The 27927-nt window shown below is 42.9% G+C and overlaps 1 protein-coding gene across 2 annotated transcripts in view; it reads left to right on the top strand.

Annotated features, from left to right (window-relative positions):
• LOC124606955 (liprin-beta-1) overlaps positions 1-27927 on the top strand; it is a 931859-nt gene that overhangs the window by 213696 nt on the left and 690236 nt on the right. The window contains exon 1 of one of the 2 annotated variants that reach the window (XM_047139092.1): positions 19160-19233. The exons of the other annotated variant lie outside the window; for it this stretch is intronic. Within the exon in view, the coding sequence (XP_046995048.1) occupies positions 19191-19233 (43 nt within the window). The 5' untranslated portion in view covers positions 19160-19190. Of the gene's footprint in view, positions 1-19159; positions 19234-27927 lie in introns of those variants that run through there. 2 annotated transcript variants of the gene reach the window in all.

The raw sequence follows: 27927 nt of genomic DNA, 5'->3' as shown, positions 1-27927 counted from the left end.
TATAAGTTTCAACGTTCTTCCATCTTCTGACCACGATGTTTTTGCCCTGGATGTGAGTCTGTCCTGGACATCTACGACAGCCTCAGTTTTTTATTCTAAAATCCTGCGTTGTGAAGTCTTGTGCTTGTATTATAATTTCTTACAGGTACCTTAGTACGCCTTGATTAGAACGTACTTTTTTCTCCTGTTGACCAGAAACTTCAACAACCGATGTGTCAACCTCCCTAGGACACACTGTAGGCTGCGTTCGAAGAACTTTAGTCCTCCTATTCCTGGGTAGACAGTTCGTGGTTCGCTTCTCTTCCATATTGATCGTCTTCTGTTCTTCAAGGTCCCAGTTCCTCACTTTGTTGGATTCACCTGCCTTTTCTTCTTCTTTCGTTTATGTTTACCGACGCTCTAAGAAGTTCAAGTTTTCTGAAACTGTTTCTTTATTCAGTTTTTTGCATCTGTCTACTGCAAAGATAGTGTCACGAACTAATTAACTTCTTTATTGATTTAAAAGCTGGTAGTTATTAGATGATAGATGTTATAAGCAGCCGGCCGGTGTGGCCGTGCGGTTCTAGGCGCTTCAGTCTGGAACCGCGTGACCGCTACGGTTGCAGGTTCGAATCCTGCCTCAGGCACGGATGTGTGTGATGTCCTTAGGTTAGTTAGGTTTAAGTAGTTCTAAGTTCTAGGGGACAGATGACCACAGATGTTAAGTCCCATAGTGCTCAGAGCCATTTGAACCATTTGTTATAAGCATTTGTAAATAACCGACGAAGATCACAACAAGACACTACTGGTATTCTTTCTTCACTATCAGACATTTCGAGCAAATTCGTTCGAAAATGACACAGAATTGAAGCTTAAATTATTGACGATGTTGGATTCATCAGAAGTGGAATGTTCAAGACATTGCTCGTTAGTTATTAAATGACGCTTTCGAATAAAACACTTTAGAGGAAACAAAGAAAATTTAAATCGACACATCTGAAACAGAATTACAGCGACGCTCCTCCCGTGGTATACACGCGGCACGCACTCGAAAGTTGTTGGGTTCCAATCCACGTCTAGCTTAACGCACTTAGATTCGCTGATTTAAGTTTAAATTTTTCCATTCGAATGCGGAGTCGTTGGTTCTACATGCCACGGCCACCTCTCTGCCCATCGTTGTACACTTCGCACTTGCTCACTGCCTTCAATGACTTCGTCTTCGATTGACGCTAAGTCTTAATGCTTCTTCATACCTTCTATCTCACCGCTCCCCTCCCCCTCCCGAGCACAAATTCGGCACTGCCTCGCTGGAAGACCGTATTTTACGTCGATGAAAATTTCCAGTTTTTTAGAACGGCGCCTGCTGATATAAATTTCAATAATACTGTGAATCTATGCGCCGGGCCTAGATTCCAGTACGGATCCCTCCCTTTTATTTGCTAAGAAGATTGTCGTAGGAGGTTCATCAGGGAACCTATCGTATAATTCATCTGCCGTACTGACGAATTTGGGATGCATTTTATATATTTGGAGGACGATGTCTGCGTTATATGATTAGCAGAAGGAGAGGGGCTGGATGATTTCCTTTGTTGCGGGATGGTAAACTGTTCATCTATTGAAAGGGCTACTTATTTCCGTTGCACTAACAGTTCAAGGCACAGTACCGAAGTCGGTAATTTATAGGCCTGTGACCACTTTATAAAACACAATAAATGTCTGTGTGTTAAGTTGCGCAAAGCTCATTCAAGATTACAGTTTCTTCTTTCATCTTTTCGTTTGGTCCATTATTTGTACTTAGTATTTGGTTTAGTGGTTTTTGTGTTAACTTCCTCCCAAAATCTGTTCGTGAATTCACTGCGTTTTTCTTCCATTCTTCTATTATTGCCAGTTTTCATTTTAGGCTTCTCTCTTCTGTGAGAATACATGATTCATTACTACAGTTTTGTTCCTAAATCTAGACAAATTTTTCTGCGTTACTATAATTGTTTCTACATAATTGTACTCTTTTTTACAAAGTAAAGAAAGCTTCAGATATGAAGTTTTTATTACCTTGACCGCAAGTAGACACACGTATTACTAGTTTCGGGAGGGCTAAGCTGCCATCTTCAGGTCTGCAAGGTTACAAAAATTACAAAAAATGTTACAATGTTGAAATTGTAATCGTAAATTAAGGATTTTACATAATTTCTTTGTGGCATGCTCTCTGGGTACAGGTTGCGAAATCATGCTGTGCAATAAACCGCACGTTTGTATTTGCAGCATCGTAACAGACTGTGAAATTGAAATAAAAATTAAATTGCCTTTACATTAGTTATTACAGTAAATGTACAAATTCCAGTATACGCCTAAGATAACATTACCTCATGATGAAAACAGAGGAAACATCAAAAAATATAAATGTATCCTCGTGGCAACACAGAATCATACAGATGTGGCACATCACGAAGTGCCGCCTGTGTGTGAGTTGACTGGCGGCTACCATACTGTCGAATACCAGTTGGGCTAATAGAGTTATACAGAGGAGTACCACCAGACGGCAGCGGTCTCATGAGTAATAATAAATATTTTCTAGGTTTTTTAACAATATGTACTTACATGTAACAGTGTACGAGAGAATGCATTGTGAATCATTTAAAATGGAAAATAGTACTATGTCAGTCGTATAAAACGAAAAATAAATTGGTAATAATATTTCATCAATTTTTAACGTCGAAGAAATGATTTCCAATAAGGCCGTTAATGTTAGACATTTGTTAAAGGCTGAATGAACGGCGTCAAGTGACACACAACATAGATAAGTCTTAAAATCGTTCACTTTATAGGGCTGTGGCAGAATGCCTACTTTTACGAGTTGTAATATCATGTATTATACTGTTGGACTCACAGTTGAGGTCATATTGAAATTTGCAATTTAGTGCTGTTTTTCATATTTGCTTAATTGTATGCATCGATACACAAGACATGGCATAAAAGTGACAGAATCTTGGCATATTAAAATAGTGGATCTATATATATATCGGAACAACATGCCGTAACGTAAGATCAGGGTTACTGATTTAAGGCGGACTGTTACGTATTTGACAATGAGTACTCACCTGCACATTTTCTTATGCAGTGCTAATACTGTGAGACCTACAGAATTGTTGAAGACAATATTAACACATTTCGTTTCTCTCTTTTGCAGGTACGGTGTGCGAGACCGTTGCTACAGTCTGCTTATCCTGCCGCGTTCTTCGTGCCTCACGACTGTGGGGTAGAATAACGGTAGACCTTTATCCTGCTTCTGATAATTAAAACATCGCCTTTTCATTATTCTTCAGTTTTGTGCATTAAGACTTGATCAGAAGCTGTATCAGTGCATGTAATGTAATTGTCACTGGACAGCTCCATGTATTTTATTAAACTAAAAACGTCTCAGGTAAAAAAATTACAATGTTTTACAACTCTTTCATATGACTCCAACCTAGAGCGATTCCTCCACAGCTGAGTTTTCTGTTCATCTTAGGGAGGCATCAGGAACATGAGTGAAACGTTGCTTTTCCTTACTGATTACTTCAATTCTTGCTCTGGCGTCACCACACATAATAAAACCGAGCTATATGCTGCAGTGCTTAACACATTGAACTCTTTTTTCCGAGAGGTGTGCGGTTCAAACGTAAGGAACAGTCAAATGAAAACGAGACAGATGGAAAAAAGAAAGTAAACTGTTTATTATTTCAAAAGTAATCTCCGTAACTATACACTTATCTCACCTTGATGCAAGATCGTCAGTGTTTGCGGTTGCCTACGGAACCATGATTGTATGCAGGCGTGCACCTTTGGAAATCGCATGGGAAGAAATCGGGACCTTACGGAGCATGTATAACAGCTTCGCAGCGAAACTTCTGCTGTGTAGTCGAAACAACCGTGGCAGACTCTCTTCCAAACCGATTTCTATATTTTTGGAGACTTGAAGGAAGACATCCGTAGGCGTCGATTTGCTTTGGAAGAATAGATGAACGACTGGGTACAATCATGGTTCCGTAGGCAACTACAAGCCTTTCTCCATGAAATCATTGAAGGCATATGTTAACAGTTATGGCAGTTAGTTTTGACATAATAAACAGTTAATTTTTCTCTGTTGCCCTCATTTTCAATTGACTATTCCCAATATACATTGAGCCATCGTGATTTAGGTTTCGCATAGTGTTCCTAAATCGCTGAAAACTGAACGTAGGGGTGGTTCTTCAAACAAGCGAACAGCTTTTTTGCTTGCCTATAGTGACCTCGACGTTGACGGATCGTTAAACTTTAACCTCCTTTTTCCAAAATAACGAAGGAAAAGTGACGAACGAGCAATAGGCGCAAGACAGGCTGTGGGACTACCCAATTAGATCCACGCTTTGCCGAGACCGTAGTTTCTAAAAAAGAACAATACTACAGGAAAGTCCGCAGCTCGTGGTCTTGCGGTAGCGTTCTCGCTTCCGGCGCGCGGGGTCCCGGGTTCGATTCTCGGCGGGGTCAGGGATTTTCTCTACCTCGTGATGACTCGGTGTTGTGTGTTCTTCATCATCATTTCATCATCATTGACTCGCAAGTCGCCGAAGTGGCATCAACTAAAAAGAACTTGCAATACGGCGGCCGAACTTCCCCGCATGGGGCCTCCCGGCCAACAATGCCATACGATCATTTCACTACAGAAAAAAATAACAATTCTAAATTAAATGGCGATCTAAGATCAGTGCCTCGTCATTCAACGAAATGACCTACAGTACGTCGACATAAGTCTTCCATCCTTTGGGAGACTGAACTAATATTGCACGACAGTTTTCAAGCGCAAAACAAATTTTGTGTATGGAAGAACGCACCCTTATCTCTCAATACGCGCTTTAAAAAATGGGACAAGGCTATATGAGTTACGATCATTTGTTATCGAAGCAACAAGGCCATCAAAATCTCCAAATTATGTCTGGATATCGTGAAATCTGACTAAGCTTATGGCGTTATGGTAATGACACAGGGCTTTTAAAACGGAGGAAGGAGCTCAAATCCTATCCTGTCAGTCCTGGATTAGATATTCAGGGATTTAAGTACCCATTGATGGCAAATACGGAATGAACCTTTAGCAAAGTCACGACTTGCTTCTTGCTCCTTCCTTCTCCATCCGAGTTACTAACTGTCTCTATAGCCTGAACAAATCAACTTTGTGATTGGCGGAGCGCAGTGGCGTTCGGCCGTGTTGACCCAGCACAGACAGAGGCTGCATACGAGTATACCGAGAAAACAAGCAACACAGTGAGCTCGTGGCGATTGGTTCAAATGGTTCAAATGGCTCTGAGCACTATGGGACTTAACATCTGTGGTCATCAGTCCCCTAGAACTTAGAACTACTTAAACCTGACTAACCTAAGGACAGCACACACATCCATGCCCGAGGCAGGATTCGAACCTGCGACCGTAGCGGTCACGCGGTTCCAGACTGAAGCGCCTAGAACCGCACGGCCACACCGGCCGGCGTGGCGATTGGGAAAGAATGGCGACTGCCTAGCGGCTCTCTGCCATCTCGACTCTTTGGAATGTCATTCACAAAGTTATTTGATTGGAAATGTAATAAATGCGGTATTGATGGGACACTGCCATCAAATCTCCCTTTCGTTCTCGTTGAACGTGAAAGCTGAAATTAAAATTCAAGATGGTATCCAAAAGTCAACGAAATTTTAATTTTACCCATAATTGGTTATGAAAGAAGTGGAATACCACCAGGGGGCAAGTGGGTCAGAGCTGAACTGTGAGTGTATTTCCATTGTCGTGGATGTATGGTTTTTCTATGGCTGACTCGAAAGAACAGCTTGCCTGTATAAAGCTTTCTTTTAAACTCGGAGAACCCACTGCAGAAACGCACCAATTGATGAAGCAAGCTTTTGCAGAGACTTTTTTTGTGTCTGACAAGACTTAGATTGACGAAAGTGTTTCAGAAACGGGCGATCATTTACTGGCATCGCACCAGAAGATATTCAGAAAGTGGGAGATTTGATTCTGCAAGATCGTAGACCGTCTCTGCATCACTTTGCGAATAAGGTATGATACCTATGAACGCTTTCTGTCAGAAGAATTGAACATGAAAATGATGACGGTGAAGTTTATGCCACAGCTGTTTCAAGCCGATGAGAAGCAACATCGCGTGAAGGTCTGTGAGGAACATAAACAGCTGAATCAAGACGACACAACTTTCTTTGAACGGTTGTCATTGGTGAAGAAAGTTGAGGTTATGAACCTGAAAATAAGCGCCAGTCTTCCATTGACGAGTTATATCGCGATATTCTTAGACGTTTGAGGGTTAATGAAGGACGTGAGGAGAACAAGGCCACAGAAGCGGCGTACTAAGGTCTGAGTATTTCACCATGACAATGCACTACGATTTAATGCCTACATTATTGAGGAATTTCTTACTACCCAGTACCCAGCTCGCTTAATCGTAGCTGCGTTTGATCTTTTCCTCCTCAAGGTGAAATCTAATTGAATGAGGCTGAAGAATTGACAGAGTGGAACAGACTCAAGCGGAATCGCAAATGATACTGAACTCCATAGCGCAAAAATGCATTATGTGGGGCCGGCGTACGCCGCTGGTGGTCATGGAAGGCGCCGTAACGGCTGTACGATACGTGAATGCCATCCTCCGACCGATAGTGCAACCATATCGGCAGCATATTTTCGAGGCTTTCGTCTTCATGCACGACAATTCGCGCCCCCATTGTGCACATCTTATGAAGGACTTCCTTCAGGATAACGATGTCGCTCCACTAGAGTGGCCAACATGTTCTCCAGACACGAACCCTACCGTACATGCATGGGATAGATTGAAAAGGGCTGTTTATGGACGACGTGACCCACCAACCACTCTGAGGGATCTACGCCGAATCGCCGTTGAGGAGTGTGACAATGTGGACCAACATGCCTTGCTGAACTTGTGGATGGTATGCATGGATGCATCAATACAAGAGGACGTGCTACTGGGAATGAGAGGTACCGGTGTGTACATCAATCTAGACCACCACCTCTGATGGTCTCGCTGTATGGTGGTACAACATGCAATGTGTGGTTTTCATGAGCAATCAAAAGGGCGGAAATGATGTTATGTTGATCTCTATTCCAATTTTCTGTACGGGTTCCGGAACTCTCGGAACCGAGGTGATACAAAACTTTTTTTGATGTGTGTATTACATTAGTGTACGGCGCGAGAGAAGTATGACTATCTATATTCCTACACACTCGCCCTAATCTATTGTGTCCTATTCTCTTGACACCCATACGATGTGTACTAGCACACTTGTACAAATGATCAGACAGTCGTCTTCGAACACAGTCCTCAAACTTTATACTACAGAGTTTCGCGACAACTGCGTCGTCTTGCTTTTCTAGCTTTCCCTTTATGTTTTCTGAGCATTTATGTTACACTTTCGACCGGTCACGATACTAACAGTGCATCTCCGAATTCGTTGCATATATGTTCCGATGCCTACTTGGTAAGAACTCCAGAGACTGGAAAAATACTCTAGCGGTGCTCGCATTGGCGTCTTGTATCGTTTTCAGTCCCGAGCAAATACTAAAAATACGACTGTACTACTGTTGTGTTAATTGCTTTGTGTTAATGCTAGTTAACAATGAACGACCGTCAAAATTTTTTTGAAATCATAATGAATTTGTTACAGATGGTGTCATATTTTAGGTTAGGGCTTAGGTAGGACGATTACACACACAACTTTGCATCTTCATGATGCCTTTTTACCAAAACAATTACACATATTCCTCATATTTATTGTAAATTTCAAAGGAGTTCAGAATACACCCTTGGTACCAGAAGTTTCAACAATTGTAAGTAGACAATTCCAAAACATTAAATGAAATTACCCTAAAAAAATGTTTCAAACTTTTTTTTGCGTTTCCTGATATTACAACAAGAATCAATATTAAGTTAATATTACTTGCCCTAATGATGAAAAAAAAGAAACCACATCATCTAAGACAAACAAAGTTGGCGTAGAGTCCCGAGGTATCGTATTTGATTCTCAGTAGTTCAAAGCTTAAAAACCCGTCATAACACTAATTTGCCGGCTGCTGTGGCCGAGCGGTTGTAGAAGTTTCAGTCCGGAACCGCTCTGCTGCTGCGGTCGCAGGTTCGAATCCTGCCTCGGGCATGGATGTGTGTGATGTCCTTGGGGACTGATGACCTCAGATGTTAAGTCCCATAGTGCTTAGAGCCATTTGAACCATAACACTAATTTATAGTTAACTATTAACTGAGAAATGCCTGTACAGTTTTAGTAGGTTGTTAAAGCATGTGAAAACATTCGTAATCAGAGAAAAATATGCCTTTACCTTTATTTCGCCGAGACATGTTGTGCAGTTGCAGAATCCGAAGTTTACAATCAATGCTGACACCTCGCGGTGCTCGCTGTGTAGGTGCGGTGTGTATCGTACGTCATACCACAGGCCAGAAAATGTTCATCTGCGCACGTGCCCGAGAAAATGCTTATATAGCGTATGATACCTTGGGACTGAAGAAGGGATACGATTCCCTTTACGAATGCACCACGCTCTCTCAGAACCGTTCCAATAAATGTAAGACTTCGATTCGCCTGCTTCAAAACTGAGGTTACGCGATCGTTCCATGTCGTGCCGCTTCGATGTATTCGGTCCCAAGGAGGCTATTTTAAAGCAACACCGACTCAAAGGAAGGCCTCGGCGCTTGTTGGTGACGCCACGTCAGCTAGGCACGGCGAACGCCATGTCTGTTGCAGGCATACTCATAATGGTGGTGTCTCCCTCTCTGACACAGGAAAGTGTGAAACTATTGGCGGTAGTTGACCAACACACATTGTTCTGAGAGATTTCTGCAATCAATTAATTGTGCAATTCATTAACTTCTTAACAAATAGTGTACTCCTGAACTTAAATTTCCACCTGTTTTAAGGATTGACACACAAAAACAACTTCATGGTCCAGCAGCAACAGAATTCGTGGTTCTTTACCTTATTTGTAAATCTGAGGAAGTTACGTTTGTACTGGGTTGCTTTTACAAGAAACTGAGAACATATTGGTGCTCTTCTTTAGGTATCTTGGTTGACTACGGGGTGAGGAGCACTGAATGTTAATGAAATATCTTGTGATTGTACACGTTGGGAGAGGGGGACAGAAGAAGAGGCAAAAGAGAGATACGTGTTTTATCAAATAAAATTTTTTTTATCTTATGAAGTTTCTCCTTTCAGTCGCAAGAGGGCAATATTTATCTTTTCTAATGTACATTTTAAAAAAGTTTAAGCTTAGCAATATTTTCGATGTATGAAGCTATTTTGTTTCCTGTTTAGAATTCCTTTCGTTGAAAACGACTGTAATCTAATGACTGGCAACAGTTTGACATTTAGACATGTAAATTAGTTCACATTTCCAGTGACGATGTCAAACGAAAATAAATAAATGAATAAAAGAAACGAGTTAATTGTAAGGGGTTTGGGGTAAGTTTCGATAGCAAAATGGATCAAGTAAATATAGTTACTTGAATGTAAAATTTCCGAAGCTTGCAATGGGGCAAAGCATCTTCTCATATTGATCTACGTTTGTTTCGACAGGATTCAGTAATACAGAACTATGATCTTCATTTGTAGCTTTACGATAGTAAGACAATCTTTCATCTAAATAAAACTGCAGAGCTACGGTCGCAGGTTCAAATCCTGCCTCGGGCATGGATGTGTGTGATGTCCTTAGGTTAGTTAGGTTTAAGTAGTTCTATGTTCTAGGGGACTGATGACCTCAGATGTTAAGTCCCATAGTGCTCAGAGCCATTTGAACCAAAACTGCAGAATCCAAAACAATACCAAACATTTTGTCGAAAAATAAGAGATTTATAGTGATAAGCACGGCCAGGCGTTTCTGCCTGCAACAGACCTGGCGTTCGCCGTGCCTAGCTGACGTGACGTCACCAACAAGCGCCGAGGCCTTCCTTTGAGTCGGTGTTGTTTAAAGTCGATAATGCACAGTAAGATCTTAGTAATTCATATTAGTTGTAATTAATATATTTCGGAAATTGTTGGATACCATCTAATACTTATTTGATCAGCAGCTACCGAAAGCCAGATATGACTTTTTCTAGAAATTTTGGGTGTGCCCATAGTTTGTAATTAAGCATCCAACGAATGAAATCCGCTCAGAGCCGTCGAGAGCCTCTTTGCAAACGTATCAAATGCTACAGTCAACGTCGCGTTGTGAACGTACCTCTGCGCAGCGTTTGCTGCCGATCGGCCGTGACAGGAGCTCGCGTTGGCTGTAGAGCACGCCTGTGACCGGCGCTGGCCTGTGAGGTGCCGCAACAAGTTGTCAGCCGTGGCAGATTAATGGCCCACACAGGCGGCAGGCGCCTCCACCGGCTCCATTAATTGCTCTTCCGCCGCCAAAGGAACTTCTAAAGACCTGCCGCTCCTATGGGCGCGCGTGATTTATTGCATCGCTACCCAGGCTGCCGCTGGCAGCCGCTTTTATTCAGCCGAAACTCGGGTTCCGAGTGCAAAGTTAGTCGAGCAGATCGGCAATATTCATTCGTCATTGGATTGTTGTAGCTCTGCCACACGCAGGCCTTCAAAATCGCCTGCCTACCGTGTAAATGTTTTACTTAATTCCTGTGCTGAAACGAAGCGTCTATGTACTACAGTTCTGCCTGTCATGATTCGGTACAGCAGCTGCGGTAAATATCAATATTTCGAGGGAAATATCGAGGTCATCCGCAATTGGGTACTGTGATAATTCACTGGCGAAAGTTGAAAATTTGTGCCGGAAGGGGACACGAATCCGGATTTTCCTCTTTACGCGAGCGGTCGCCTTAACCTTTTGGGCTATCAGAAAAAAAAAAAGGTTCAAATGGCTCTGAGCACTATGGGACCTAACATCTGAGGTCATCAGGCCTCTAGAACTTAGAACTACTTGAACCTAACTAACCTAAGGACATCACACACATCCATGCCCGAGGCAGGATTCGAACCTGCGACCGTAGTAGTCGCGCGGTTCCGGACTGAAGCGCCTAGAACTGCTCGACCACCGAGGCCCCGGCTGCAGCAATGACAGAAGGGGTATGATAAGTGAGTCTGTCCTAGCCGATTGCTGTTTTTCAATAACACCCGACCTTCTCGAAACCGTTTATTCCACGCAAACACATGCACACGTGCCATACTGTGTTCGCCATACAGAGCAGAAATTCGAACGTGTATTTCACTTCATGACACTCCTTGCGCAGTCAAAAACTGCACTGCACCTCACTGTTCCTCTTCCCCGGCCTCCACAGTGAAGTCGACGCACACACAACTCGCTGACCTTACGTCGAGCACCGAATAGCGGTGAACGTTCGCGCTATTGCTTTCTGATTCCCAATACAGGACACTTCTAAACACACACACACACACACACACACACACACACACACACACACACACACACACAGCCTATGAGTTGCCAACGTCCGCACCTTTCGCGTTAGACGCGCTGATCATTAATAAAACCGACAAACTGCTGGGACGAATTCTTGATGGGAAATGTAGGATAAAAGGCTCAGTCAACATGTGGCCGGAAATGTACCGTTGCCACAGTAGATGGCGCTAACGAATGACAGTTCCCCTGCCACGTGCTGTGTGTTCTTTGTGTGTTGCAGACTGAGAGACTGACGCAGCGTACTGAAAGCAGCAGAATGGTCGGTTATTCATGTCGGAACAAGCCGAGATTGTGTTTGTGCATGGCCAAGCAGATTGAAATGGGCGAGAAGCAGCACTGCTATACAACAAAAAGTACCCTCACAGAAACAAACCACGTCACACAACATTTCAAACCCTTTTTGGGCGTTTGTATGATCATAGGTCCGTTCAAACAGACGAATGTACATGGAGGCGGCAGACTGTGCGTACACCAGATATGGAGCTTGTAATAGGGTTCGTCTCAGCATCCTGTAGAACCCGGTTCTGCAAGTCTGGTGTGCGCACAATCCGCCGCCTCCCTGCAAGTTTGTCTGTCTGAAGGGACTCATGATCACACAAATGCCCAAAAAGGGCCTGAAATGTTGTGTGATGTGATTGGTTCCTGTGAGGATACTTGTTTTGGTATAGCCGTCTTACCTCTCGACCATTTCCATCTGCTTGGCCGTACACAAACACGACTTCGGCTTTTTCCTTACATAGGTAAGGCACCATTCTGCTGTTTACCGTACGCGACGTCAGTCTCACAGACTGCAACACACAAGAACACACGGCACCGTCATCAAAGGAACTGTCATTCGTCAGTGCCATCTACTGTGGCAACGTTGCATATCCCGACACATGTTCATAGGATCTTTTTTCTTCCATCTCCGTCAGGAATTCGTCCCTGAAGTTCGTCGGTTTTGTTAATGTTCGCCCTATATAGTCCTGTCTCGTTTTCACGTGACTGTCCCTTAGATTTACCATCATGTTGTAGCGACAGTGAGACGAAAATATGGGAACATAGTCGAATGGGCTCAACATGATAATCCTAGCGTTGAGTCCTGCCTACGTTAAAGTTATTCCTGCTCAAGTGACGAAAGTCCGTGTCATCTTCCGCTTGACATTGTTAGCCAGATACTGTCCTCCATTTGAGTCGGCCTGTTTTGAAAAGGAGGCATGTGACGCCAATTAATATTTATTGAAACGTCGCCGCCTGTATGATACTAGTTGTCCGAATCGAAGTATTAGCATTGGCTGCTTCATCTTATAATGTTTTATGAGATTAGGTCATAAAAGCTATTCCTCATTAAACTTATATCACTCCAAACGATGGGTAGTTCCGATTGTCACTAAATGTTCGTGAAGTAACATAATTTTTGAACAGTAAACCTAAGATTAAAATATGAACCTCACGGTGACACCCGATAGACTCGTATAAATAAAATAAGTGTGAAAAAGGATGGAAGAGAACTTTTTTAACACAAATCTTTAAAAGCGCTTGAAAGTATTTGTTTGGAGTGTAGTCTTGAATGGAAGTCAGACGTCGACAGTAAACAGTACACACAAAAATAGAGTAGATTTTGGAACCTGGTATTAAAGTCAGGAATTTCGTATTCCGGGCAAGATTTTGAGTCGTTTCAGGGGCTTTGCGAACGCTACTTTTACGGCCACTTTGTCGGATGCCGCGTCGCTTTTCTACACTTCAGTGCCCGTCTCAAGGTTGAACAACACTCGTAAAGTGCTTGGAAAAACGAAGTAAGTGGTCAGCTTGGAGCTGATGAGACATATTTCTTCCCTTCACGTGAAAACTGGTCGTTTTTCTTGTTTCAAGTTCGTAATATTACGAACAGAGAATGACACAATGTCACCGGTATGAATGCGGACTCTTACGCCAACTGTGCCATAGTCTATTGATGTCTAAAAGTTACAGTACTAATCCAGTTGTTCGTGGATCTGTGTGCGTACAAATCATATTTTTATATAATTTCGCTTTCAAGTTGACCCCACACTTTGTGTGTTTGAAATATTCGAAGCTGCAACTTTTTAGAATACTACGTTAAATTTTAGGTGGCTGGGTGGGTGTGTTGTTTCTTATGCTGGAGTTAAACCCTTGCATCTAAATTGCAGAATGCCCACACATACTGCAGAATTTCAGCGTTCAGCGTGACATTTGGATTAATGACGCATTCGATTTTAGTTACATTGAAAGTACTTAACGTAATACGACGCAGTAACTGGAATGTTGACATCGTTGCTAACTATGTCGTCGTTGTCAATATGGATGCGATCTTTTGAACTCTTTATCTCCAAAATGTCATAGCTATAATCGGCGCTGTATACCCATTGTTATTGAGTAACACAAATTCATCCTCTGATACGGTAGGATACTGCAAGACAGCCTAATAGGAAAGACACGATCTCAAACATTCATTAAACAGTCCAGATTCAGTATGTACTGAACCTTGAGGAGCCTAATAACTTGGTACTTTCCAGAATTCCCACGGCGGAAAAAAAAAAAATAAATAAATCGTCTGTGGCGTTCCGAAATTCCATGCAGAATGCAACATATGTCATGCAACTAAGAAACTGATGGAGAAATTTTCTTTTGCTTCGATTGGGAGCAGATAATCTCCTGATAATTGTTTTCGATAGTCAAATGAGGAGTTTTGCGTATCCTTTGATTGCATATTTGTAAAATTAATCATGATAACTAGTGAAAAAATATAAGATAAGTAATTTTTATTTAATATCGGGCCGTACTGGAAAATAAACAACAATAATTGTGACCATAGGCTTTTTTCGTAAAAATCAGTTATCTAAACTGAGAATTCAATCGATGAGTGTAGTGGCAGCAATCACTCTTTTTTTGTCTTATTATCGACCGATGTTGTCCGTACATTTTTAAGACGTTAAACTTTTAAAACTTTCTCAGTGGCGAATAAGGATAGTGTAATAGCTTCATACCAAGCCGAATTTGTTGCTAATTCTACATTAAGTTTTTTTAGATTTTTTTCGCCCCTGAACAGTATGTCATGCCATTCCTTGAAACTTTCCAAGGAGCCTGAAACTGCAGAAAATTCAATACCCATTTGTTTCGCAAGCTTTTCAACTCTTTCCAGCAGTAAATTTCCTGATATGGAAGCGTTCTGGGACCTAGCTTGTGTGAACCAAGCGAACAACATAGCCTCTGCATTTAATCAAGTAATAGCCACTCTAAATGCTAATAAGAACTTTATTAAGTTCACGACCGGCTTCGGGCCTTATTCAACCCATTTCCAGGTGTATCTAAAACTCCCATTGTTAACGCGTAGAAAGGTGGGCCATAAATATTTTATACTAGCGAACCCGGCGATGCTTCGCAATCGATACGCACGTATGGGAATTGTAAGTATAGAAAGCCCAACGTCAACATCTTGCTGGTGCTGGGCTTTATGTACTGTTATTGCAAACGAAACCGTGATTGAGAATTGAAGTCGCTTAAAACAAACGGGAAAATCGATTGTGATCATTGATAAACAGGGCATGAGAGAAACCTCCCCAGCTACTTGATGTGTGAGGATAACAGCTCAGTGACATTATTACGTACAGTATCAGTTCGTGGAGCGATATTTCATTGCGCGGGCGCGCGCGCGCGCAAACTGCAACTGAAGGGGAACTAGTTATAAATGAATACACAGTTCTCTACAATTGAACTCTGTTCTCTCTCTCAAAAATAATCAGACGACACCCCAAACTCACTCCCCCCCCCCCTCCCAAAAAAATACAATGTTTCACGTAGTATTAGTTAATGGTAGCCATAACCTTAACAAGCCCAATCGCAAATTTTCGAATTAGATAATTGTTCTACATTACGTTCTGTTGCTTGCAGATGACAAACTGTGAAACAAACAACTACACTGACTTACAGGAAATCCGCAGCATGTGGTAACAATGTATATACATAAAATCTTAGTCCGCAGCTCGTGGTCGTGCGGTAGCGTTCTCGCTTCCCACGCCCGGGTTCCCGGGTTCGATTCCCGGCGGGGTCAGGGATTTTCTCTGCCTCGTGATGACTGAGTGTTGTGTGATGTCCTTAGGTTAGTTAGGTTTAAGTAGTTCTAAGTTTTAGGGGACTGATGACCATAGATGTTAAGTCCCATAGTGCTCAGAGCCATAAAATCTTACCCGTTTCTCAGTTATGTAAATACTGTCTTTATAAACTCAAATTCATCTATTTAGTAGTAGTGGAAAACATTTTCCCTGTTTTATTGAAGATAATTTAAAACCCACTGATGATATTGTAACTTCAGAGAAACATGGTTGGCGAATAAAAGAAAAATATGAAATTGTGTTTTGCTCAAGGCGGACTCTCTCCAAAAACAAATCCAAAGCTTAAGTATGTACACAGATACAGAAAGAATATACAGTATAAATTACAGTGTGCTGTAGAGAGACAACGTCTGTGATAAAAAAAGTGGTAAAAGTGTGGTGGACTTAAAAATTTATGTGCCAAATGATATCTTGAGTAAAATAGGCGTGTCATGAATATCAGAGTTGTAGAATCCGATACATTAAAAGTACTGGCCTGCGTTACATTAACGTCGATATGCAGCAGGATTTTGGAACATACATTGTGTTCGAACATTATGAATTACCTCGAAGAAAACCGTGTATTGACACACAGTCAACACGGATTTAGAGAACATCGTTCTTGTAAAACACAACTAGCTCTTTACTCGCACGATGTGTTGAGTGGTATTGACAAGGAATTTCAAATGGATTCCGTATTTCTGGATTTCCGGAACGCTTTTGACACTGTACCACACAAGCGACTTGTAGTGAAATTGCGTGCTGATGGAATATCGTCTGAGTTGTGTGACTGGATTCGTGATTTCCTGTCAGAGAGATCACAGTTCGTAGTAACTGATGGAAAGCCATCGAGTAAAACAGGAGTGATTTCTGGTGTTCCCCAACGTAGTATTATAGGCCCTTTGCTGTTCTTTATCTATATAAACTATTTGGGAGACAATCTGAGCAGCCATCTTAGGTTGTTTCCAGATGACGCAGTCGTTCATCAACTAGTAAAGTCATCAGAAGATCAAAAGAAGTTGCAAAACAATTTAGAAAAGATATCTGTATGGTGCGAAAATTGGCAGTTGACCCTAAATAACGAAAAGGGTGAGGTCATCCACATGAGTGCTAAAAGGTATCCGTTAAACTTCAGTTACATGATAAATCAGTCAAATATAAAGGCCGTAAATTCAACTAAATGTCTAGGAATTACAATTACGAACAACTTAATTTGGAAAGAACACACAGTAAATGTTGTGGGGGAAGGCTCACCAAATATTGCGTTTTATTGGCAGGACACTTAGAAAATGTAACAGATCTACTAAAGAGACTGCCTACACTACGCTTGTCCATCCTCTTTTAGAATACTGCTGCGCGGTGTGGGATCCTTGTCAGATAGGATTGACGGAGTACATCGAGAAAGTTCAAAGGAGGGCAGCACGTTTTGTATTATCGCGAAATAGGGGAGAGAGTGTCACTGAAATGGTACAGGATTTGGAATGCACATCATTAAAACAAAGGCGTTTTTCGTTGCCGCGAAATCTCGTCACGAAATACCAATCACCAACTTTCTCCTCCGAATGCGAAAACATTTTTTTGACGCCGATCTACATAAGGAGAAACGATCACCATGATAAAATAAGGGAAATCAGAGCTCGCACGGAAAGATGTAGGTGTTCGTTCTTTCCGCGCGCCATACGAGATTGCAGGTGGTTTGATGAACCCTGTGCCAAGCACTTAAATGTGATTTGCAGAGTATCGATGTAGTTGCAGACGCAGATGTGCCTTTAAGAAGACTTTTATACATACACCCATGTTCGAAACTTCAAATTGCGTGCTTTAGCAATAAATGGCTAAAAATATTTTTCTTAAATGTAAATGTGTAAAATATTTGCAGTGGACGGAGCAGCCAAGTCAAGTGTGAATTTATGTCTTCTAGCAGGCAAAAGTTGAAGCATGCGTAATTGTAGAGGACGCATGCGTTGTTTCGTCCGATATAACGGCCGAAGCCGGTCGTGGGCTTTATAAAGTTGACTTTTAGCAAATGGGGCGGCTTTTCATCAATTGAACATACAGTTGGGGAATCAGCACCCTCCGGTCCGCCCCGGTAGCTGAATGGTCAGCGCGACCGAATGTCATGCCAAGGGGCCGGGGTTCGATTCCCGGCTGGGTCGGAGATATTCTCCGCTCAGGGACTTGCTGTTGTGTTGTCATCATCATCATCATCTCATTCCCATCGACACGAAAATCGCCGCTGTGGTGTCAACTCGAAAGACTGCACCAGTCGAACGGTCTACCAGACGGGAGGCCCTAGCTACACGATATTTCACTTCAGCACCCTCTGAATGTAGAAAAACTAATAATTGTCTCTACATCTTTGTGTTCAGCCATTCTCGTAAGTTTTCTTTCTGGCTCGAAAATACTGCGCTCAGACATCTCTGTTTTTAGTTTTCATGGACAGTGTAGAATTAAGAGTGGTAAGCTCCGTACCGAGTTCCGTTTTCAAGCTCCATTTTTCAATTAACTACCTTAGACAACTCCGTTTTAAGCGGAATAGCGAATCGTTTTTGTTTTGATTTCCCTGTCATTGCGCTTTGAAAATAAATTTACGTTTCCATAGAAAAAAAAAAAATAACGATTTTGACAGAACATTCACTGACCGCGACACCCCAGTCACAGTGGCAGTACTCAAAGATAAGATGTAACATAGCAACAGTAGCAACCCTTGTTTATATGCTTTGTGAATTTTGTTATACTGGCATTAGACCATGATATAAGTTATTTTTGTGTGCCGTGAGTTTCGCCTCCTAATGCTGGACACGTCATCAGAAGCCATAAAGACTCAAGTAGCAATTTCAAACTGCAATAAGCTCAGCAGGCCGAAATGTTTGTACGAGGGTAAGTCAATTATTATCCGCAGTTCAGTTATGTTCTTGTTTATTTTGATAATACTGTCGTTTTACGTTGATGACGGAATCTTTGTATATTTTTTGTTATATCTTTGCAATTTTCAAGCTGCTAGGTTAGTTTCGTTATCGCTGCCGTGCTGTTAATCATGGCTGCTCGCTGTCTATTTGCACCAAAGAAGAGCAACGTTTAGTGATCCGGTTTTTGTGATCGGAAGGCGTATCAGGGGCCGAAATTCATCGAAGACTTTCGGTACAGTACGGGAACAGTGTTTTTCCACGAAGGAGTGTCTACTAACCGATGTTCTGTGTGAAGTTTTTCATTTTAAACGTTTCTCGCTGTAGTCGACTGCAGGACACTATTCTTTCTAGACTATTAGAGTTTCATTCTAGCAGCAGGCAGCTGATCCTTACTTGTTAGTCGTAGAAGTCGCCATTCGTTGTTCGCGCCGCGTCCGTCGAGTGTGGGCTCCGACCCACTACAGCCAGTGGCCAGCGGTGAGTTCGTCGCTTCTCCTCGCTACCTCTGGCCACTCTGGCGAGCGGAAGGCCACGGCGCAGGTGGTCACCGCCCACGCCACCACCGCCGCCGCAATTGTCAGCTCACGAGTCGTGAAACGCTAAGCGGCCACCTCCTCCCTTAGGCTTCGCGCGTCCGCCGCACTGACCGCAGCGCACAGTAGTGCGGGAGGCGTGGCCCGTGTCCCGACACGTCAGCCATTACACTCGCCGGCAGTGGCAACGCGTCTTCCCGTCCGGGCTCCTCTATACGGCCGTCGGCAACATGTCTCGTCGCTTCTTTAGAGCACTTTTCTGTAGTTCTCGCGGTAAGTAGCACTCCATTTACTACAATGGTTTCCGAGTTAGCAAAGTTGGGTTGTACGTACTGTGCGAGAAAAGTAATGAGACTGATTTTTTATCTACCAAAGTTTTTATTTTTTCAAACAACAATATTGTCCCTTCAAAGTAGTTTCCTTCGGGAGCTAGGTAACATGTCGGTCACACTCTTTTCCTGAGTACAGAAGTGACTTCCTTTTAAGACATTTTTCAATTTCGGGAAAAGAAAAAGGTCTCTAGGATACAGATCAGGTGAATAGTAGAACTGTGGACAAACAGGAATGACCTTTGAGGTCAAAAATTCCGTGATGGAAATAGCCGTGTAACATGGGTTTTTGGAACCATTTTGCCATGTCTCGTGTGCAAATCTGTGCTTAAAATTTGATGTGCGCTGTAAGTTTTTAACGGGTCACCCACCATCCTTGTTAAATGTCGCTCTGATCTCACAAGAGCACGCAGACGTTCGACATTTTCGTCGGCTTTTGAAGTTGAAGGTCCAGCTGAGAGAGGTTCATCTTCAACGTGTTCTCGACCTTGCAAAAATGGTTTGTGCCAGCGAAAAACTTGGGCTCTTGATAAGGTATATTCCCTATAGGCCTGTTCAACTTTTCGAAGGTCAACTCGCGGATTCCCCAAGTTTAACACAAAACTTGATAGCATACCTTTGCTCTACATTCTGCTGCTCTATTTTCCTAACACACACCCAAAAGAACCACACAGCTTCATAGATGGCGCTCTCAAAAATCATGTGATGGTTGTACTGAGCTGAAACTCGGGCTGAGCATCGATGAGGGATGGGTACACAAGTCTACTCAAGTAAAACAACTTAGCGTTGCCAGATGGCTCGCAGTTTTCTCAGTGTCATTTCTTTTCTTACACACCACATAACCCGGCCAACATCCTAACGTCTCAACTTCGCACCAGCACAGGTTTTTCATATCCTCCAACAACTTATCCTGATTGTGAGGTTGACCCGGAAGTTAAGTATTTTATTATGCAGGTACGGATCTATCGTTCGGTTCTGAGGAGGTGGCGAAGAAGGAATTGGTCGACGGGTCACAGTTTGTCACAATCAAACTCATCACGGAAATCAGCTGCTTGCGATGATGATGAAGATGATAATTGGTTTACATGCGTGCTTAATACGAGGGTTGGAACTTTAATAGTGGCAACTATTTATTTACAGCTCGTACAAAATAGATACGTGTTTCAAAGTTTTACTGACCTTCGAAGTAATCATCAGCATTGTGTATAACACGTCGCCAGCGATGTAGGATACTCTTAGCAGCGCCAGTTGTGTTGACAGTTCGAGCAGCGCAGTCTATTGCCCGACGAATTTGTAGCAGTTCTGAAGCGAATGCCGTGAACTGTTTCCTTCAGTTTAGAAATCGAGTTGAACTCACGAGGGCTTAAGTGAGGCGAGTGCAGTATGTGGTGTAGCACTTAGCAGCCCCATCAGTCAAACAAATCAGTAACAGCTTGCACTGTACGTGCTTGAGCACTGTCCTGCAAAATGATGGTCAGGTCCAGCAGAAAGTGTCATCACTTCTGTCTCCATGCTGTTCATTTATGGAACACGACCTACGACCAGCTTAGAGACAGAAGTGATGACACTTTCTGCTGGACCTGACCATCATTTTGCAGGACAATGATCAAGCACGTACAATGCAAACTGTTACTGATTTGTTTGACTGATGGGGCTGCTAAGTGCTATACCACCTACTGCACTCCCCTGGCATAAGCCCTCGTAAGTTCAATTCGATTTCTAAACTGAAGGGAACACGTCACGGCATTCGCTTCAGAACTGCTACAAATTCGTCGGGGAATATACCGCGCCACTCGAACTGTCAACACAGGTGGCACTGCTAAGAGTGTCTTACGACTTCCACATCGCTGACAACGGGTTATACACAATGCTGGTGACTACTTTGAACGTCAGCAAAACTTTGAAACACGTATCTATTTTGTACGAGCTGTAAATAAATAGTTGTCACTATTAAATTTCGAATCCTCGTACATTGCTTTCGCATAGCTTCCAAGGAAATAAAAAAATTTGAAAAGCTTTCGTCGAAAATTTAAAAAGTATGTGTGTCATACTGTTAATTTAAGAACTATTGAAGCAACAAAGTCATAACTTTAACAACACCAAAATTTACACGGTATAAAAGCGGAGTCTGCACTTAGCATTTTCAGTATTTCACTTCGCTGTTAGAGTGTGAACACAGGTAGGTTTGCACACTGGGACTAGAGAGCTTGTAATTCAGGGGAATGATGTTTCTTTCAGTCATTTTCCCCTTCGTTAGGGAAGTCAGTCTTTGTTATTTTTTCGTGATTGTGTGTGTGTGTGTGTGTGTGTGTGTGTGTGTGTGTGTGTGTGTGTGTGCGCGCGCGCGTGTGTCGAGGGGGGGGGGGGGGCAGTGTCAGTACTTTTCTTCTTGGCTGACTCAACTTCCTGCCGTTTGTCTGTCCTACCTGTGGCCTTTGGAACACTGCCGTGTATATTGTCGGCAGCAGGTATGTTCCATCCGCGTATTTACTTCAGTGGAATTTCTCCGTAGTTAATCAGAACGCAAGCCCATCCCATGGGCAAGAAACTGAAAAGTGTCCTGTGTTGAAAAACACTTGCTATTTTCGAGACAGTTTTCGTTCTACTTTGTAATCAGAAAGATAGCTGAGAAATTTGAAAATTACTGGATGTACAAATATAAGCACTTTTACAAATATGTGGTTTTGATACATGTCATGCATGACTTCAGTGACTTTTCCTTGGATCCGCGGATGCGTCATTATTATACACGCGAGCCAGTGGTGCTGCGGTTTCTCCTACATTGGTACATTGAGAGTCTGATGGCAGTCGGAGCGGTGAGAGTGAGAGAAACACTATGAACAGACAAATTGGCCCTATCGGATGTTGGGTGTCAAGAAGCTACGACAAAGGGCTGCGACATACGCAAGTAACCAACTTCAGGTAAAATAGGAAAAAGGTAGAGAGAGAAGATGAAGAAAGAAAGAAATGGGGGACTGCGACGATCTCATCAATGATATGTGCTCCGCTCTTATTGCAGAGACCATGAAGGTGCTTCTTCGTGTACTATTTGCCGAAGACTTCATTAAGGTGCTGCGCATGCAGGCAGCGAGTCATGAGTGTACAGCTCACTACTCATCGTGGGAAGGAGCGTTCCGGTAGCGACGCCAACGTGCAGACTATACTCCACAAAAATACGGGACTGCTTTCTTGACAGGTGATTCGTTGTTTCAGTTGAAAACTAATAGCACGTTTGTTCTGATTTAGTAATAAGCCAGAATCTCCATCTACGAAAGAAATCCCTTCGGACGATGTATAAGGTGGTACACTACTGGCCGTTAAAATTGCTACACCAAGAAGAAATGCAGATGATAAACGGGTATTCATTTGACAAATATATTATACTAGAACTGACATGTGATTACATTTTCACGCAATTTGGGTGCATAGATCCTGAGAAATCAGTACAAAGAACAATCACCTCTGGCCGTAGTAAGGGCCTTGATACGCCTGGCCATTGAGTCAAACAGACCTTGGATTGCGTGTACAGGTACAGCTGCCCATGCAGCTTCAACACAATAGCACAGTTCATCAAGAGTAGTGACAGGCGTATTGTGACGAGCCAGTTGCTCGGCCACCATTGACCAGACGTTTTCAATCGGCGAGAGATCTGGAGAATGTGCTGGCCAGGGCGGCAGTCGAACATTTTCTGTATCCAGAAAGGCCCGTACAGGACCTGCAACAACCAGTCGTGCATTATCCTTCTGAGATGTAGGGTTTCCCAGGGATCGAGGGTTGAGTTGGGTTGTTTGGGGGAAGACACCAAACAGCGAGGTCATTGGTCTCATCGGATTAGGGAAGGAAGTCGATCGTACCCTTTCGAAGGAACCATCCCAGCATTTGACTGGAGCGATTTAGGGAAATCACGGGAAACCTAAATCAGGATGGCCGGACGCGGGATTGAACCGTCCTCCTCTCGAATGCGAGTCCAGTGTGCTAACCACTGCGCCACCTCGCTCGGTCGCAGGGATCGACTGAAGGGTAGAGCCACGGGTCGTAACACAACTGAAATGTAACGTCCACTGTTCAAAGTGCCGTCAATGTGAACAAGAGGTGACCAGACGTGTAACCAATGGCACCCCATATCATCACGCCGGGTGATACGTTAGTATGGCGATGACGAATACACGCTTCCAATGTGCGTTCACCGCGATGACGCCAAACGCGGACGCGACTATCATGATGCTGTAAACAGAACCTGTATTCATCTGAAAAAATGACGTTTTGCCATTCGTGCACCTAGGTTCGTCGTTGAGTACACCATCGCAGGCACTCCTGTCTCTGATGCAGCGTTAAGGGTAGCCGCGGCCATGGTCTCCAAGGTGATAGTCCATGCTGCTGCAAACGGCGTCGAACTGTTCGTGCAGATGGTTGTTGTCTTGCAAACGTCCCCATCTGTTACCTCAGGGATCGAGACGTGGCTGCACGATCCGTTACAGCCATGCGGATAACATGCCTGTCATCTCGACTGCTAGTGATACGAGGCCGTTGGGATCCAGCACGGCGTTCCGTATTACCCTCCTGGACCCACCGATTCCATATTCTGCTAACAGTCATTGGATCTCCACCAACGCGAGCAGCAGTGTCGCGATACGATAAACCGCAATCGCGATAGGCTACAATCCGACCTTTATCAAAGTCGGAAACGTGTTGGTACGCATTTCTCCTCCTTACACGAGGCATCAAATCAACGTTTCACGAGGCAACGCCGGTCAACTGCTGTTTGTGTATGAGAAATCGGTTGGAAACTTTCCTCATGTCAGCACGTTTTAGGTGTCGCCACCGGCGTCAGCCTTGTGTGAATGCTCTGTAAAGCTAATCATTTGCATTTCACAGCATCTTCCTCCTTTCGGTTAAATTTCGCGTGTGTAGCACATCATTTTCGTGGTGTAGCAATTTTAATGGCCAGTTGTGTACATCTGTTAATGCGTGTTTACAGTCCTTCATATAATTTCATATAGTGCAGAGATTGTACAGGTGTGTAGGTATGTCATCTTTGAAGGGTGTGTATTTTTGTAGGCCGTTGCAATGGTTTATCATTCAGGCAGCCAGTAAAAAGATTGGCACATACTTCATTTTTAGTAAATGCAGAGTAAGAAGCATAAGAACTGAAATACATAAACGTCTGTAACCAGTCACTTTATTTTTGTTTCAAGTGCGTATTTCGAAGGATCTCACGTCGCTTATCAGGTACATTTACTTATAATTAATTTGACATTACGTGTCTATTTTGTGAGTCCCATAATTAGCGACTTTGATATCCTTTCCAGACATTGTACGAAAGAGCTCACAATTATTGTTGCACCTTCGATGGCGCTAACAGTGCGACACACCAGATGCAGTAGTAAGTGCCGCTGTCGTCGCCATTCCTGGGAAAATATCCTAGCAGTGGTTTGTAAATAAAGGAGCCAACTTTATAGGTTACAGTCAGCCTCGTCCACCGTGTCTTCGCCAATGCAGGATGGATCCCTGCTTCCTCCAAATCCTGCAACGATATGCACTCCGCCTTTCTTTCCATAATCGACTACGTTCCATTCTGCATTCGCCATCCCATTAATCACGACATTGCAGTATCTGTGTTATTCCGATTTAGGAACACTGCATCGTAATTCGGAATAACACAGGCACTACGTATCATATTTATCCTTCGACAACGGGCAAGCAACTATCAAATAAAATACGAGTATCTCGCCTGTATGGGATTCGTATACATAATGGATGTACAAGTTGTAGAGTCATGATCGACATCATATGGAAGTTTGGGTCTGGGCGTGAGTCCTGTTGGATAGTCTAATGGTTAGGTGGCTCTCGCGACAAGCGAGATATCCGGCTTCGAGACCCTGTGCGACACAAATTTTCATTGTCATCATTCGGGGCCTGCTGCCGTACCTTCATCAGTACGTCCCGTCTTCCCTCCCTTCATCTCTAAACCCACCTGTCCATCTCCAAACCCTCCATGTCCTTGCATACTGTCGCCTTCTCCACCCAGGCCAGGAAGTGATCCCCGAAATCCATTTCTTCCAATCGTAGACCACCCTCTATCCTACCCATTCCACACCGTCCCCGATGTAGGCTCCAACACACCATTTCCTTGACTAACAACCATTCCACTTTCCACCTATAAGTAGTTTCCCACAAAGATATCCCAACACCCGCTTCCATGTAATATCCTTCCCAATACTTCTTACATCTCAATCCCTACCCACAGCTACCAAGGAACCCCCACCATCCCAATACTTCTTACATCTCAATCCCTACCCACAGCTACCAAGGAACCCGCACCATACTATGCTTATAATAAAGAGAATGTACACATCACCAACATCTTGTCATAACCATCATCCCCATCACCATCACCAGCTACTCATATAACCTTCTACCTATTTTTTTTATTGTAATTGGAAAAGTGCGTAGTGCCTTGTCGGAAAAGTGACGAACTGGTTCGTGCCGGTTGACAGAGGTGTATTTAATGTGAATACTATCATTTCTTTCTTTCTACCCAACTTTTCGGATCCTCGCTAAGGAAAAGGCTTGTTATCTCTTGGAGTGCTCTTCACTTGTTTACTTGTAATACCGGTATTGGACCTTGTGCTACGGACTGGTCATCACTGGAAGGTTCCTACGCCGGATTTTTCGTTAGCTGTGCGTCTGTAGACTTATCATTGCTGTCATTGCGTGTCTCTGCACCCGTTCCTCTGCAACTTCTATTGTAAAATTCTAATAAGCTCGTGTCAGTCAGTACAAGCACAAAAGTAACAGGCTGCTTTCCTCAATTGTATTCACACCAAGCACTTCACTTTTTTATAAACTGGAGTGTCCTTGCAAGGCAAAATCGACGTGTATGTGACGTTAGTTTACAATAAATACACCTCACTGTAGTGGTACAATTCTCCGAAAACCCTTAGTGAAAGCGTAATTGCAGTGCCTTGTTACATATTTGGGTAATTCAGTTGACACTCATAACTGACACTGTTAGTTCTACCGAAAAGGTTTGCATTCAAAATTAACGAACGACTTAACGTTCTTCCAGTTGTTTTTTGATAACCAGAGTATCCTGAAAGCTATGGCTTTTAATAATGCAGTAGCTGCTGTCATTGCCGTCCACACCGTGTAACCGCAGCAAGATGAATTTCTAGATTTCACAATTCAGTTGGGAGAAAAAGAAAAGAGAGAGAAAGCACTTTTATTTTTCTCTTAGAAGCATGCAGCGGAAGTTGAATACTGAGTAGCGTTGTGCATTTTGCTCTAAGCTAACGAATCACCTGCGGGCTGTAGAAAGGAATGTGACGCCAGCATTCACAACTTATTGCTTCCTACAGTGATTACCGGAAAATTATTGTGCAGTGTACGAGCGTGGAAAAGAAACGTCCGGCCGTGGAAGGACACATTCTTTCCGCATGACTACGCTTGTGTACACTCACGCACGCATCACTGTTTTTCGTATCATTCACGAAATCAGTTCCTATGTATCTATTAAGTTTCGAAAGCACTACATACTTTTTCTAATTTGCAGGGTAATTACACGTCTTTATTATTTTTATTTCCCGCTGTTTAGTCATAGAATACGTAGAAATGAATCAGTGTAATAACGATTTCGAATCCTGCCTCGGGCATGGATGTATGTGATGTCCTTAGGTTAGTTAGGTTTAAGTAGTTCTAAGTTCTAGGGGACTGATGACCACAGATGTTGAGTCCCATAGTGCTCAGAGCCATTTGAGCCAATAACGATTTCGCGAAAAAATTACTTTCTACTTCTGTCAATTTTTATTACGTTAAAGTCATTGGTTTGTTGCGTTTTGTCAACACGATAGCATGTCGAGGTATCTACACCACTTATTTGAGTATGTATTACCAGAATACATAGTGATTTAAGAACTGCAACATCATCCAACTGTCTCAGGTGTTAGAGAATATATAGATTTAAAAAAATTGCTATGGCAACATACAACGAAGAAGCTGTGCATGCACATCGGGAAGACTGTATGTCGTTGAAAATATCGTGCCTGGTTAGCCAAATAAAATGTGACTGTTGCAGGAAATTCTCACCGTTGTAGTAGAATCTACTGTTAATGTCATTTCGATTAATCGAGCAATTTCTGTTTCTACTTCTATTTCTTTTCCCTTCTCTCTACCTCTCTCACTCACACACACACGCACCCTCCCCCCCCCCCCCCCCCCCACACACACGACTCTTTCATTGCCTTTGATACCCGTTAGTAGATGATGTTATTTTAACCTCATGCGGCCCATGAATTTAAGCACTCCTGTTCAGACGAGCACGTGCCGAAAAGTAATGCCTCTGCATTTATTATGTGAAAACTCCTAAAGCTTTTGAAATAAAACTAATTTATTAACATTTTACATCTTAATTCTTCACGTGCCCATATTTATTTCTCATAGTCACCCTGCCGATTAGTACATTTTTCCCAAAGAGAGATCTGTTTGTTGATAAAGTCACTATAGAATCTCTGACTTCGTTGATGAAGCCACAACCGCACCTCTGCATGCACCGCTTCATCACTGTTAAAGTGCAGTCCTCTAAGATGTTCCTGAAGTCTTAGGAACTGACGAAAATTGAATGGGACTGTAAGGATGATCC

This window comes from Schistocerca americana, chromosome 3 (genome assembly GCF_021461395.2).
Source record: "Schistocerca americana isolate TAMUIC-IGC-003095 chromosome 3, iqSchAmer2.1, whole genome shotgun sequence".
NCBI classification, from domain to species: Eukaryota; Metazoa; Arthropoda; class Insecta; order Orthoptera; family Acrididae; genus Schistocerca; species Schistocerca americana.
The sequence above is the reverse complement of the archived record's forward strand: the minus strand, read 5'-3'. Positions and strand labels throughout refer to the sequence as shown.